The following is a 16,612-nucleotide window of genomic DNA, read 5'->3' as shown; positions in this document are numbered from 1 at the left end:
ATGAAACATTTACAAATATAGCCATATCAGACCTTTGGCCATATGCACCATAATATAAAAACTATTATTTTACACTACGTGAGTTTAGTCCGGGGTTAGTCACACTTTTTTATTTCTGTGAGTAGGTTCACTTTTTAAAGTCCCCGTGAACCGGAAGTTGCAAACGATTTTTCTCCAGTGCAGTGACGTATTTCCAAGTGAAACGGAATATTGAACAGAGGGCAGGATTTTACTCTAGCGCTCCTCCTCTCCATCTCTCGCTCATAGCAAACTAACGGTTTGAGGGGAGTGGTTAAGCGTTTCCCCACCCAAACTGTGAAACCTACGTCATCAGAAAAAGAAACCGTTCCAGACCGGAAGTAACTTTTCAGATTTTGATTAAAGATTACTAAGGTAAAACATTTTTTTAATATATATTCACTTGCACGGATTAATTGTTCACCACAAGACTAGTAATATGCGCTAACAAAGTAAATAGGTTCAATTTTGATTTCACGGGGACTTTAAATTCCAATTAGTCTATAAGCATATACCTTAAATTGATGGGTACCAAACAGCTATTTAATAAATTATTTTTATTGTAAACGGAATATTTTAAATTACGTATGAACACATAGCTCACTTATGTTTGCCTTTGGTTCGATATTCACTATTGTGTAAGGCCCCTGTTCACCCACTAGGGGTCAATACAAATCTACGAAACCAATAAAAATGGCCACCTCAGTAGAAAGTTTACATCTGTCATGACCATAGACAGTCGGTCATCACCTCTGTCTATGGTCATGACTCATGCACACGACACAACTCATACAATATATTTGTATATTACTGATAAAACTATTGGTAGTTCTCGTACATTTATAATTCATTTGGTATATATACACACTTATATCCATCCTTCTATGCTCTTGAGTTAAACTGTGATTGTGTGCATTTCAGTCTCTTGAAAATGTGAATAAGCAATGATAGCTTTCTAAAATGAAAACTGACAATTTTTTTCTGGCAAATCCGGATGATTTTTTTTAATCACACAATAATAAAAGTAATAAAAATCACAGGACTCAAAATTACTGATCACATTTTTCTTAAAAAAATATTTTTCTTTGTTTTTGTGGTCACAGGCAGCTCTAGAGCAAAGCCTGAAATTCATTATTACCATTATCCTCAAACCAAGTAATAGGGACCAATATGATTACATGGATCTGCATTTATTAACATGCCATAAAAAGTATCACATTTCAAATAGTTACATTTCTCTGATTAAGGTGCTTGGCCCCGCAATTGTTGTTTGCACAGATCATGATTAAGACAGCTATATGAGTAACAAGCCACATTTATTAGGTATCTAATAACATTTAAACAATAATTGTCCTACAAACATTATATTGTGCATAAGATATTATAAAAAATATTAGTAAATCATGTCACAGATTTATTTTTATTTTTTTAGACAGGTTGCATAATTATATTTATTTAAAATCTAATAAAGTCAAGTCCATCTAGGGTCAAGAAAGTAAAAACTGGAGGGGATATTGCTGGTATTGTGAACTCTTATCAACACTATTAATTCTGCACAAGCCTTATCTGTTCCTCTAGCAAATTTAATCAGACTTTAAATAATAATGCTAGAGATATTTCCCTAACCCCAAAAGGTATCTGCTGACTTCTTTCACGTTTTTGTTTTTTTAGAGGGAAATTCTGTGGAATGGATTTTAACATGGTAAAACAGAGCTGAAGGCATAATCAAATTAATCCAATTAAATAAATACATGCAAAAGGGGCGGAGAATACATTGACATGTGTGAATGATGGAGAGTCCATGCAGGCCTGCTGATCCCTGAGGAATTCTGCCAGCTGCATCATGGTGTCAGTGCACATGATGACTCTGCTTCCCATCAGGCTTGAGGGTCACCTTTCCCACGAGGTGCGGGGTATTCATGTGGACGGTGCTTGTTCTGACTGTGAGCTTGCCGGAGGTTTTTTTGTGAGGGTCGAGCAAAGCAGGATGTCAAAGAGCGTGAGCTGCAATCACAGGCTCCATCCTGGCAAAGAGAGGGAGAAAAGTAAGGAGATACACTCATAAATGCTCAGCATTATGACAAATTAAATGACAAACAAAAAACTTTTCATCTTATTTTCGTCTATTTACAATTAGGCCTACTGATCCAATAGTCTTACTAGAGTGACTTTTTCTAGTTGTATTTAGTAAAAATAAGTTCACCATGGTTACACTGTGTCTGTGCCATTCACTGTAAATGTCATTATGACTTTAAAATATTCCTTAAAAAAATTTGAAAGAATTTAATTTAAAAATTAAAAATTATTGAATGCATAACACATTGCAAGTCTCACGAATCTATTCATAATTTTACTTTGAATTAGATAAAGCCAAAACTAAATAAACCAAAAATAAAGTTCACAGAGGGAGTCATTTGTGAATGATTCACCGATTAAGCTAGTCTGAATCACTAAAGACTCACTAAAGAGAGCCACTTCATTATAATCATTTTGTTTTCATTTTTTGTTCATGACAAAACTGCACATGGACAGTCATTTTAAATGATTTTGACTGATATATCCAAACTTTAAATTTTTTAGTCATGTTTTTGAACAAGTTAAACTTTACTGCTAACCTCCAAGCCCTTGTTCTTGCTGATTGAACCCCTGTCGATTTGGCGTTGGGTCTGATTATGACAGGCTGTCTCCTCTTTTTGGCTGTTTTTCATAAATCTGCGGTTCACGATCTTAGTGATGCTGTCATTTCTGACCAGTGGCACGGCTGGTATCCGAGACGGGGGGTGCTCGGATTTCTTTGAACCCACCAGTCCGACGTGATCCCTACGAGCCGCTGGAGCTTTCTCCATCGCCGGGTTGGTCTTCTCTCCTCGGCCACAAACGTTGCGCAGAAACTCCTGGACCAGGCCGTACTTGTGGACTCCTACAGTTTTACGAGCGCCAGGTTTATCGCTGGCCTGCGCTGATCCTGAGCTCGGCCTGCTAGGTGTCGATCCACGTTGCGACAGAGCCCACAAACCACGTTCCTTAGCTCCATAATCCATCCTGGAGGAGGCGCTCAGAGATGAGAAAGAGGACATAGAGGATGTAGTGAAGGATGAAGAGGACGATGGTGAAGTGGAAGAGGAAGACTTTGAGGAAAACGGAGAGGATGTAGAGTGCCTGCGCTGTATTTTGGGCGAGGTGGAATGTGGTGGAAAGCGCTCTGCAGGTCCAGGTACCCTTTCCAATGATGCTGACGTCTGATGGGTTCTAGCGGATACAAATGAGGTCACCCGGGGTGACCAGTGCTTTGCGGTATAAAGACTTCGAGGGCCATCGGTCTGTAGCCCGACTGTGCTCACCTGTGGTTGGGATTGTGTTTGAGTTCCCGTACTCACAACACTCGCCACATTGCTCGCAAAATCCTTCCCTCTTTTCCTCTCTAGAGGGCTGGATTGCGTGGTTTGAAGCACACTGGCTGTAATTTCCTTCATGTCATCACTCAAGTTGGCTGAGACGTCCATGCTATTGAAAGCCAAGCGTGAAGGGGAAGCAATACTGGAGGTCTGAAGACCTGAACAGGATGTAGAACTGATGACATTTCTCTCCGTCAAATTTTGGCAGCCAGTCGGCACGGTACCCAGCCAGTTTTCGTATGCAGAGACCCAGTCTCGGTTTACAAGGCCACAGGAAAAAGCATCGAAATGTGGTTCCTGGCTCTCCTCACGCTCTTCCTCCTCTCCTGCAACTAGAGAGCTCATTTGGATCCTTTTTGCTGATGGTGGGCTGAAATATATACGAATGCTGGTCCTCTCTGGAGCAGTGTGGCATCTCTGGGTCAGCTCCTGGTTTAGGTTCAAACCAGGGAAACTGGAAGGCATGATAGGGCAGTCCCAAGTCTTACAGCCGTCTTCCCTGTCCAGAAGGGCAGCTTCATGACTGAGGTACTTCCAGTTCTTGTTGGGTTTCAAAAAGCCAGTTTTGAGAGTCATCCTGGAGGGAAAGATAACTCTTAATTAATTAATGAATCAATATAATAACTTTATATAGATAGAGATGTCTTGAGATAAAATTACTCTGTGAAAATAAAAGAATCTGACCTTTCCATTTTTCCATCTTTTGTCATCTTATTTCTGGGGGACTGAAAGTGGGTTAGAAAGATTATTATTCTGCACTCATGATTAGTGTATTTTTATATAAAAATATATACTTAGAAAAAATACATTAAACACACACACTCTGTATAGTATAGGAAATATTATTTCCCTTATGAAAATATAATTTCCCTTATGAAAATTAACCATGGTTTTACTATAGTATTTCATGTTTTTTTAATATATGTTTTAAATATGTTTTTTTTTTTTTTTTGTAATGAAAACCAAGGGGTTGGTCCTCAAAACATTTTTTATTATTATCAAAGTTGAAAATGGTTGACCATTTTTGTGGAAACTGTGATTATTTAATCAACAAATAGTTCTAAAATACTAAAATATAATAAAATACTAAAATATTATATATTAAAACAACCTGTACAACTTTCATTTTGAATTCATTTTGAGACAGGGAATCCTTCTACTATTACTTAGGGATGAGCATTTTAAGATGCACAGTAATCATTTAATCTTAAGTCTTATTTAGGGAAAGTGTGTCAGGGAGTGACAGTTAGGGATTACAGAAAAGAAAACAGCAAGAAAACGCTTTGATCACGAAAAACATTGGAAAAATGTCTCTGCATTCCAATCCAGGCTTTACTTAACACCATCAAAGAACCGTCATGTCTACATTCCAATTTTATTCTTAGTATCTATGATAATGAACAGACAGTTTGTCAAAGGGAAGATTGAAACTGCCGTCAAACAATATAAAAATTGCGTTGTTTAAAAATAGACGGTAACATTTAAAAATCCATTGTGCATTGTATCCTCTAAAAATGCCTCCTCTTTCCTCTCTCTCCTTCTTTCCCTCGACCCTGCAAATTGTTACCCCCAGTTAACTGTAAAGTAAAGTAAACTCCTTATTTAAACTTCAGCTGAGCCTTGATAAGTGTCTCTGTGGTCACTGTGGTTTGGTTAAGCCTTTTTCAGAGTGAGAAGTTGTGATTGAAGCTGATGTCTGTGCTCCGCCTGCTGTCCTACAGTCCCAAAAGGGGATTAGCCTAAATTCTGTTGCCATGCGGCCCTGTAACACACACAGGCTCACGGGACTGTCTCAGATCTCAGATTTAGGACTGCGAATCAAAGCCATTTGGCGAGTATTATGCATTAGAATAATGCATATGTTTTAAGCTTAATTAGAATCATTAGTTATATTATTAGAAAATTGCATATCAATTATTTTAATAATGATAGTTCAGACTTCGGGTTGCACTAAGCACGTTTGAACATTCGGGGTTGGTAAGACGTTTTTGAAAGAGGGATCTTATGCTCACCATGGCTCCATTTATTTGATTTAAAACAGTAATACTGTGTAATATTACAGTTCAAAATAGCTGTATTCTAATATTCTGATTTCCCTTGTTAAAATTAACGGTTTTATTATAGTAACTGTCAAAATATATTGTTGGTTTAACCTAAAAAATTAAGTAATCTGGCTGCTTGAATTTTAAGTTCATTGAAATGGAAAAAATTTGTTAATACAATGAAGGAAATTGATCATCAAAAACTCAAAATATTATGTTATCTGAATCACATAAATAATTTAAGTTGATTTGACAAAAGAAAAAATGTTGTGATTACAAATCTTGAACATATATTTTTACAGTGCATGATTTAACAACAATAACTATGTTTTTTTTTTTTGGTTTAATTTGTAGTAAAAACATTTCATTTTTTCATTTTTTGTAAGGGTTGGTGCACAAAACATTTCTTATTATTATCAATGTTGAAAACGGTTGACCATTTTTGTGGAAACTGCAATTATTTAATCAGCAAATAGTTGAAAAAATAAAATATTTTATTTTAAATAATACTTTTCATCAATTAGATACATGCTTTCTGAATATAAAAAGCTCACTGACCACAAACGTTTAAACGGTAGGTTATTGCATTCAATATCATTAACTAATGAAAAAGTTTACAGCATTTATTAAAGTTAATTTCTACAAAAAACAATATATTTATAGCATTTGAAAATAGACAAATTAACATTATTTTATTAGAATTATAAACAAACATGAATTAACAATAAACAAGTGTATTTATTTATAGATTAATATAAACCTAAATTAATAAATGCTTAAAAAATTTGTGGTTCATTATATCTATTGAATGCACTTACTAATGTCTCCAAATTGAACTATAATTATTATAAGTTATAGCTCTATGAAGAACTACACTAATTATAAAGTGTTACCAATTAAATAATCCCCCCAAAAAAGAACAATATTTGCTCTGACCTGCATTTTTCTATTTTGCTTTGCTGTCTTCGACCTCTCGCACTCTAGTCGCACATGGTTCAGGTGTTCCAGCAGTTCCTGCCGCTCAGAGTCCCAGTTGCTCTCACAGACCTTCAGCTGTCTCGTCAGGTCCATGACTGCAGTGTAGGACTCAGCTAACAGGTGCTGAAGCTTCTCAACGTGGTCCTTCTGCAAAGCCGCATTCAGATCTGATGGACCCTTTATTCCTGCCTTCCCAGCTGGACCCTCCAGCTATAAACAAACACAAACAACTATAAAACAATGACGATGACTTTTACGTGTCATTTTCTGAAGTCCCTAGAGGCTGAGAATGAAGAAAGATGTGATGACATGAGAACCAGGCAACAGGTTCATTGATGCTCTCTGATCTTCTGGTTCTCACCTTGCTTATGAGGCTCTTGAGCTCTGTACACTCAACGGCCCACGCAGCTTTGGCGTTTGCAAACTGTCGGACGACAAACTGGGCTGCCCTGTGCTGCTCCCAGAGTTCACAGAACAGATCCTGCAGGGCTGTCCTCAGGTCTGACAGCAGGGCACTACTCACCTGAGAGAGGAACACACAGGGCTCAACGTACACTGGGCAGTGGGAATTAGCATACATGCTTTTCCCATAGCAGATCTATACAGGTGGAGCGTTTCTGAAAGCACGCTGCACTGTTAAGGCAAAAGCTACTATGAATTTGAAGGTTTAGCATTCAAGCTAATTTGGCCACCTATACAGCAGGAACCAATCAGCTGTGCCCTATAGAGAATGACGCGATTACAAGCAGGTTGAATTAAGGACCTATTAGCCATCTAGAGTTTCATGACAGAACTTTTATCTATTTGGCTAATCTATGCCCAGACATGTTCAACTACAGTTTAATGAAGTTCTTTCAGATTCAATTAAATGGATAGACATTTATAGATAGGGTTGTGACATGACTACCAAACGTTTTTGATTCTATTATACTGTATTTAACTCTTTAATTCTTTTTCATACCTGAGTGTTGCATGCTCTTGACTCTGTGTCCTTTAGGAGATGAATTTCATTCTGACAATACATCTGAAATGAAAAAATATTTCATATAACTGGGTGTTCTTGAGTGAAATAAAATTGTAATGGTTATTGTGTATTGATATTATTATTTTCATAGGCCTAAGCTTTTTCTAAATTAAGTGACATATAAGACATACAGTAAAATGAGTGAAAAATGTATAGATTATAGAGAAATGATCATATATTTAAAAATATAGAATATTTTATTGTGCATAATTTACAAATTTCTCAAATGATCTCTCTATATTAGCTCAAATTATATGTGCAGTGTATTAAGGTTGCATTAAGGGCAAACAACACATTTCCACCAAAAAACATTACTAACACAATAAAAGATAAGCTGTGAAAGATTTGATATGAATGTAATATGTATATATACTGTAGCCTATAATATTGTTATTGGGCTAATTAAAGTGTTTTAGTGTGTCACAGGGCTAAAAAATGCCCAAAGTTGACAAAGCACCAAATGATTCTGTTATTTCAACTGCAAATAAGAAATCTTATAAAAACAATCTCATCCATCTCCATCAATTAGGATGCTTGACCACAGCAGAAAAAGTAGTTGCCCAAATTTACCTCAAACATGTTCTTTCCGTCTCCGGTGGGTCTCTCTCCCTGCCGCCACTGTTGAATGAACCATCGGAGCTGCAGTGTGAGCAGCACTAAGCTGTCCTGGTTACACTCACTCCCACAAATTTCTTCACGTGAACATTCTTGTCTTGCTTGATTCTTTGTGTCCTCTTTCATTGCACTTAAATCTTCACCAAAATGTAATAAATTCTTTTCTGTAACAGGCCCAGAGTGCTCTGAAGTGGTGTTTGACAGCACCTCCAACTTTTCAACAAGAGCACGGAGCTGGGCTTGTAACACTTCTAGTCCATTGGTCAAGGGACTTAACATGGGGTCCAAAAGCCATTGATGTGTCTTGCACTGAGGATCCACTGTCGTTTTGGTTAGGTAAGGGTCACCAGGATGGGTCTTATGGGTGTATGTAGGTGATACGCCATTTTTAGCTGGGGCTGTCAGGAGCTGGATAGTTGATCTGACAAGCAGTGCTTGGTCATGGATGGCAAGAAGACCTTCTATATCCTTCACACCAAACATACAGTCTGACTTACATTGAACTCGCCCATCTTCCTCTTTAGTCTCTGCAGAAAGCTCCTGTTCCCCATCGATCGGCCCTTCTCTGTGCATGTGGATAGAGTTCTCCATGTGTTCTTCCTTTGCACACATTTGGATCTCCTGCGTATTATTGTGGATTGTCAACGCATCTGCTTTCTCTACACCATCCAGACATCCACCTTTAAGCACCTCCTCCGGTGCTAACCCTTCACCAGCTCCCTTCACCATCTCCTCTTCTTCCAAGCTTCCTCCTCCTCCTCCTCCTCCTCGTTCACGCAGTTCACTCATCTCTGCCCGCAAACCACGGTTCTCCACCTCTAGTTCCACGATTCGCCGACTCAGCAGCGTGGCTTCTTCTTCCACCAGCCGCAAGTGAACTTTGACCTCTGCTTCTCGGGTGTGGGCGGAGTTCGTGGTGCCCGCTGCAGCCTGGTTTTCATCTACATCACCGTATAAAAGACGGTATTTGGCAAGCTCCTCCCGCATCGCCTCACTCTCCAGGGCCATCTTTGTTAGCTTCTTGCACATGAGCGCAGACTCCTCTTTGGCAAAGTGGAGCTGGCATTTCAAATCAGCACTGTCATCCTGCAGAGAACACAGGTGTGTTACAATGGTTGGCATAATTTGTACTTTTACTAATACATAAACACAGCAAGGCTACCTTGGCTACTATGGCTAACAGGGTTGTGTCACTAATAATTGGATTGAGAATGCATTTTTAAATCTTATTCAATTCCTGAAGTGAGTATTTGAAGTGAATTTGAATTGAGGATGGATAGATAGATGAAATGGATGGATGGAGAACTAACCTTCACACCTAATTACACTAATGTAACTTCCAACTCACCTGTGGAGAGAGTTTCTTTTCACTCTTGCTGGATGTTGATCTCAAACTTCTTCTCTTTAGAGAATTCTGTGAAGGCACCACATCCATAATAAGTCTAAATACAGTTTAACAGCTTACTGTAAAAAAATTGTTATCACAACATATTTTCTTTTGTCAAATCAACTTTATAATAATTTATTTAGTTGAGATAACTTATTATTTTGAGTTTCTGATGCTTAAATTAATCGTATTAACTCACTTTTTCCAGTTCAATCAACTTAAAATTTTAAGGCAACCCAGGTTACTTACTTTTTTAAGTTAAACCAACAATATTTTTTACAGTGTAGTAATCACAACATTTTTTTCTTTCATCAAATCAAATTAAATAATTTATTTAGTTCAGATAACTTATAATTTTGAGTTTCTGATGGTTAAATTAATCTTCTTCATTGTATTAACTCACTTTTTCCAGTTCAATAAACTTAAAATTTTAAGGCAACTTAGGTTACTTACTTTTTTAAGTTAAACCATCAATATTTAGCTTACTATGCATATTATGGCCATTGCAATTTGTCCCCTAAAATAATGTCCTCCTATAGGCATAAGGGGTTTATTTGAGTTATGTTCATTATAGTTATTTTCCTTCATACCACTGTCCAATGCATTCCAATTTCCAATGAAATGTGTGACTGTAAGGAAAGTATGCACCAAATAAGCACACTTAATCATGTTCGTGTGAGATGGCAAGAACTCCAACTCCATAACATTCATGCAGCTCCAAGTACGTCAAGAATGCTGACTAGAGTCAGTCTATCTGTCTGCTGCTTTGTCTGGGTCACTCAAACCCTTAAAAGTACAAAAAGCAAAGGAGGAGCATGTATCATCTTTAAATGTTAAAAATAACCTTATTGATTCAATCCAAAACAAGACTGAACTGTCACAATTTAACAGTAACTCCAAGATAAATGTCTTTGAAAAGTACAGATTGTTGCTTTTGAGGTTGTAAATCAGTATCTTGTGGATCAAGATTGCAAAAATATTTTGACCGGATGGATGAGTAAAGTGTTTGTCTGTAGATCATCATGTTTCAGGTAGTGTCAGGCTCACATGAAGCCTTGATAATCTGGTTGTAGCTGATTTGTTCTGCTGGTAAGGATCAGGAATGGGCAGCAGCTGTTTGAGCTGAGCTGCACGGATCCACTTCTAAGCGCTGAATCCTGGATTAAACTGAATGCGTGCCGTTATTAAAGACCTACAGGCCTTCATTGCCAATAAAAAAAATACTTTTTTTCTGTGCATTATATTGTTGGTGGTAAACACTTATTTTATCATTATGAGATTCTTGCTAGTATTTTTAGCATGCATGCCATAACTGCATATCATAAGACCCAAATTGGCTTGGACAACGACGAAGATCTCCCCTTCAGATGTATTTATAAGTGGCTGCTTTCTTACTCTCTCTTCACCCTTGTCTTTCAATTTACCCACTTTTCTTCTCCCCCTCATGCATCCACAAGTCAGAATGACAGCTGTGGTTTGAATTCAGACCCTTAGATCATTTATGCCCTACCCCAGCAGTCAGCTGTTGGTTACACCCACAGTTGGGGTAAAGTTCAGATTGTAATCCTAACGGCATCATGAAATAAGAAACAAACCAGAACTGCTGTAAAGTGATAGAAGAAGTCATACTTATAGTGATATAAAGGACATATATAAAGTACGGACAGTATTTTAGCATTCAAAAGTTTTGGGTCAGTCATTTTTTTTTAAGAAATAAAAGAAACAAATACTTTTATTCAGTAAGGATGCATTAAATTGTTCAAAAGTGACAGTAAAGACATTTATAATGTAACAGCATATTTCTATTTCAAGTAAATGCTGATCTTTTAAACTCTTCTTTTAAAAAAACGTATTACGGTTTATACAAAATTAGTAAAGCAGAGCGACTGTTCCTGACATTAATACTAGTAAGACTTTTTTTTATATATAATTGTACATTCCTTGAGCACCAAATCAGCATATTACAATGATTTCTGAAGGATCATGATGTGATGCTGAGGACTGCTGAAAATTCAGCTTTGCCATCACAAGAATGCATTTAATATAAAATATATTAAATTTGAAAACTGTTATATTAAATTTTTATGATATTTCACAATATTTCTGTTAGAATTCCAATAAATGCAACCTTGTCAAAATTGATTTTGACTTCTTTCAAAAACTATTAAAAATTGAGCAGACCCTTAACTTTTGAACAGTAGTATGTGTGTGTGGTTCAGGTAAACCTTACATTATGTCCCCACAAAGATGGCAATATCCAAAAAACTTGTCCTTGTAGAGACATTTTTTGGTCCCCATGAGGAAAACAGCTTATAAATCACAGTAAGTGATGTTTTTTGTAAAAATGCAGAAGGGTTTTCTGTGATGGGTAGGTACGTGTGTCTGTGTGTGTATACTGTATATATGTATAGTACTATCCGCACACCAAAGTTTTTGTGGTGGCATCACCTGTGATTTGTCCATCTCCGCCTGCAGGACCTGCTTCGCCACCTCCAGATCCTGCAGCCGTTCACGCAACTCCTCGTTTTCCCATTCTAGCTGTGAATTTTTCTTTTGAATGGCCTGAAGTTCGCTGTGCAGGCGAAGGGACACACTTTTTGCCACCTGGGAAAACAATATTCATATAGAGTCAAGTAAATACACTGCAAACCATGTGTCATTGCTAACTAGCCAAAAAGACGTTGATGTTAATACGATAATGATCCCAAGGGGAATATTATTAGACCCAAGAAGCTCTATTTAAAGAAAATAAACATCTGATACTTTATGGGGAACATTGTAAAAATGAGGATTAAGTTACTATGTTTCAGCTGTGGTTTGTGACATTAAGGATGTGAGGAAGTAAAGTGATAAGTTAATTGTTTGGGATTCAATGTGGGTCGACTCTCCTACGATGATCCTGAAGATGCTCAAAGGGTTGCTAACAAATGCTAATAATGCCAAGGGAAAACTGTTAGAGGGCATGTGATTAGGCCATGGCATCAGCGCATGACTCTGCTTTTCTTTTTATATAGTACAGGCCGATTATTGTCACCGTTGAATTCAAGGAGAAACTCCACAATCTCGGATTTCTCTGTGAAAAAAGTACGATCACGATGAGAACGTGGAGTAGAGCAGACACTGAAAAGGATGCTGAGATATCAGGTTGCAGGACACTCCCGTGGGGGCTGTTTAAGACTGAATAACTTGACGGAGTGCTGGTGAGGACGCTGAGCAGCGATGGGCACACACACATTGGACCAGTTTGAGAAAGGAGGGTATCTATTTCTCTCACATGCCTTTAAAATAGACTGGTCATGGACACACACACCAGCAGCTGTGCTTGCACTTCCCCTCTCAGATACTTGACACATATACCATACACACTCTTTCATTCAACCTTGATTCTGGAGTAATACTTCACATTGTGTTTCTACGAAAATATTTTCACTCTTAATTCAGTGCAAACAATGGGCCTGGAAGAAACCTGAGGAATAGTCTAGAGGAGGCAGATTTCAAAAGAAAACAGCCATTTCATATGGGTCGTCCTGTTGTGTAGATTGCTTTTTAATTTGTAACGGTCCTTCACAAAGCTCTGATTGGCTGAGAAGTTCAAAATAAAAAATGCTTATCCTGTGAGTGGCCCACCACAAATTCCCGATTGTCTGCCAAACCAAAAACCGAGGGCTTTTCTACTCGTTTTACCAGTTGGACCAACTCCAAAAATAAAACCACTCACTACACATTTCAAACTATAAAACAAAGCGGCATTCTCTCACTAATACAATTCGGTAACAAACCACAATGGAAAGATTACACAATCCATCTGAGTGCATGCTAATTCATAAAAACAGAGTTTTGACTCATATAGTGACTTACTATTAAACATTTAATTGGCACTAAGCAGTGTTAGGCAATTTTGATAAACATCCTGTCCCGATGAATGCCATGGACTGCATCCAAAACCCAACAGTGGGTTTCCCGTACACACATACACCACTGTAGCTTAATTGCACCCAAATCATGAGGGAAATATTTATTTGATTACACCCTGAATGTCTCATACAAGTACTTTCTCACACAAACACACTCAACATCAGCAAATAATGACTGTAAGCAGCACTTCCTCACCCTAATATCATACTCGAGCGTTCTGATAAGCTCGCCGTCCACCTGTCCCGTCTGGGCTACACGCAGGCTGCGTCTCTCAGCTTTCCTGAGTCGATACTGCAAGATGCGACAGGCCTTATTGGCCTGTTCCAGCTGCTGTCGGAGTTCCTGCAGCTGGTAAACATCGTCCTCCATGTACATGTCTCTCATCTCCAGAATCTCTGAGCGGAGCTCCTCCATTTCGTCCTGAAAAGACAGCCAAAAATGGTGTAGCATAAATGTTTTGAAATTAAACTTTTTGGAAGTTTCAATTGGAAAACATGAGAAAATATATATATGCATTCTACTTCAGTCTACACGAAGCAAAGTGTTTCTTATATCACTGTTAATTTTGGCCTCCATCAATTCGCCCAAGCCAGCATTGGTCTTCCATGTCAAGTGCCAGCATGTTGTGCACATTAACCCACAGAACTGGGTGCATGCCAAGATGCACTGTCCTTCTCAGGGATGCATTGATGGACATTCTGTTGACTTCTTGATTTCTACTGAGACACCTTGAACTTAATCAGAGTAAAGCTGGTCTTGTTCTCTCTGTGAACCCGTCCTTCTATTGCATGTCAGAGACAATGAGGGATGACACAAGCCAATTAGTGAAAGTGTAATCTTCTAAGAAGAAAGTAAATCTTACAGTATAAGCCATTTCACGTGCAGTTTACTTTTGCTTTGGTAATGTGACTGTTAAAACATTGTTATGTGTAACAGACACTTTAACAAACATGAAGTGTTCCGAAATAGTTTGCTTCAACAGTTTTAACTAGGGGGGGACTATGGGTTTTGATTTTGGTATATTTCATAATGGAACACAAATGTGTTTGGCAAATATTTTTAAGCACAAATGTCTTGCTTGAAAAGTTTGCAGAATTAGGTTTATGTCATTTAAAACATGTGATGAGCTTAAAAAATGTAAATGTTTTTTTTTTGTTTAACATTGTACCTGGTTTGTAACCTGCCATTACTGCCAGCTCATAGATTGATTGAGATCTAGCACATCATGTGACATGGTTTATGCCATATTGGCTAATAAATGTATGATGCATAATACCTAAAATCCATCAAAACAGGCAGGCAACACAAATAATTAAACACTTACAAAAAACGCATCAATGCGTTTTTTGCAATTGGCCATCTTGCTTGAACTCACCCTAATTTAGACCAAAAAAAAAATAGTATTTGCCATTCTTACCAACCGAATAAATGAATTTATCAGCCAATCAATAAATCTCACCTTTAAATATTCATTTTCCGATTTTAAGTCGTCAATCTCTCTCAGCAGATCCTCATGCACCCCATCAGCAAAGTCTCCAGTCAGATCCGGAAATTCCACAGATGCGCTCAAGTTCAAGCGACTATCCATGGAAACATAGGACCGGTCTCCAGGAGAGATGCTCCCCTCCCCGAAGCCAAACCCCGGGGACAGGGTTGCATTGGTCAGACCATCATGTTCTGATATTGGCTCAGCTAAACCGTCCATCATCTCTTCGGGAGTTCCTCTGTGACAGACCTCACCACACTGGGCATCAGTGGACTGCTTATGCTCCTCAGATGCGTCCGAGATCTCAGAGCTGCTGTCCGTGGAAGACAGTTTCCCGGTAGCACAGCCAGAGTCCTTACTCAGGTCATCAGACGTGATGCTTCCATCCGATAGCTTTCTTCTCCCGGAAGATTTACTGCGATTGCCATCGGAGCGTTTTCTCGACTCTGGTTTCATCATCTCCGTTTTCCCACCATGGATGTTTGGCGTGACAGATAATCCACGCTTTGGTTTCTTGGAGTGAATCTCCTTAGTCTTGTTCTGTGAGGGAGCTGCGTTCGCCTGAGGTTGTTTTGACGTCATTTGTTGCACATGATGCCGGTGGATTTGTCTTGACTGCGGGTGGCTGACCGCGTCTCCTCCACAGGCTTTATTCTGCCCGTCCCGTCCGTGCTGAGATGCATTAGACTCAGGATTGGCCTCAACTTTGGTCTTTGTCATTGTAGGAGTTCAAATCTTCTCTTATTCACATCGCTTATGTGAAGAAAGAAAGACAATTACTACGCGTTTATGTTTCCAGACAGTATGAGTGAGAATAACGCCAGCAGAATCCTCTGAAGTGTTTGTGTGAGATGAGGAAAAGAAAAGTTATGGTAAACCCGAGTAAAGCCGTTAGTCTAGTGGTTCGGTGAATATCTTTACTGTGTGTGGCCATATGTGCCTTTACAACTCCAAAATCTCCGCCCCGAAAACGGAGCCTCTCACCCCCCCCCCCCCCCCCTCTCTCTCTTCCTCTCACTCTATCTGAGTCAGAGTTACAGTAACTCAGCTTGCATGATGACGAACAGCTAAAGTGCCAAACCATTGCTTTACTAGGATAAATAAAATTATAGTTTTTTCCCCAATGCAGACACCCCCAACTAACTAAACTAATAAACTAAACTAACCCCTGCACTGCATATCTGTTAAAAAGCCTACTTAATTAAGTGGAGAAATTAATTTTCTTATTTATTGATTTATTTACATGGTGGCCTAATAGGCTTAACCCATACCTGATATCGGTAACAGTGTCTATATTAGCCTATCATTCACTCATACAATCTAATAAGATGTAGCCTAATGCTTGATTGATAGCTAAATATCTAGGCATATGGCCTTCTGCTGCTTGCAAACGGACTCTGGAGGAGACAGTTGATTTCCAAATCTGTTGCCCTATTCACACACGCACATAGGCTACTATATATATATATGTATATATATATATATATATATATATATACAGTATATGTATATATAAAAATTGGTTTCAAAAGAAGAAAAGTTTATCACAGCTCACACACTTCTCAAACTAAAAACACTGATCGGCTGACATCTAGTGGCTGTAAATGAAACGGATGAACAGGCCACAGAAACACACGTCACTGCAGTCTGAGAACAGCAGCCTCAGCTCAGACACATGCTCTCTCAGATTCGACCCCGCCCCAAACACTAACCCATACCCTCTAGCTCTACCTGAACGAATGTCCATCCCCA

General features: G+C 38.4%; 1 protein-coding gene across 1 annotated transcript; it reads right to left on the bottom strand.

Annotated features, from left to right (window-relative positions):
• Positions 1-725: 725 nt before the first annotated feature.
• On the bottom strand, positions 726-15,801 carry LOC120484254 (microtubule cross-linking factor 2). The gene is made up of 11 exons (XM_039679327.2): positions 14,834-15,801; positions 13,570-13,794; positions 11,908-12,063; positions 9,421-9,486; positions 8,028-9,158; positions 7,395-7,457; positions 6,795-6,956; positions 6,392-6,643; positions 4,098-4,138; positions 2,634-3,990; positions 726-2,042 (listed from the first exon to the last, which is right to left on the bottom strand). The coding sequence occupies exons 1-11, from the start codon at positions 15,578-15,580 to the stop codon at positions 1,896-1,898; spliced, it is 4,347 nt and encodes a 1,448-aa protein (XP_039535261.2). The 5' UTR covers positions 15,581-15,801; the 3' UTR covers positions 726-1,895.
• Between the last annotated feature and the right edge of the window lie 811 nt (positions 15,802-16,612).

Source organism: Pimephales promelas, chromosome 20 (assembly GCF_988280905.1).
Source record: "Pimephales promelas chromosome 20, fPimPro1.hap1.1, whole genome shotgun sequence".
Classification (NCBI taxonomy): Eukaryota; Metazoa; Chordata; class Actinopteri; order Cypriniformes; family Leuciscidae; genus Pimephales; species Pimephales promelas.
This window is presented reverse-complemented; position numbering and strand designations above follow the sequence as displayed.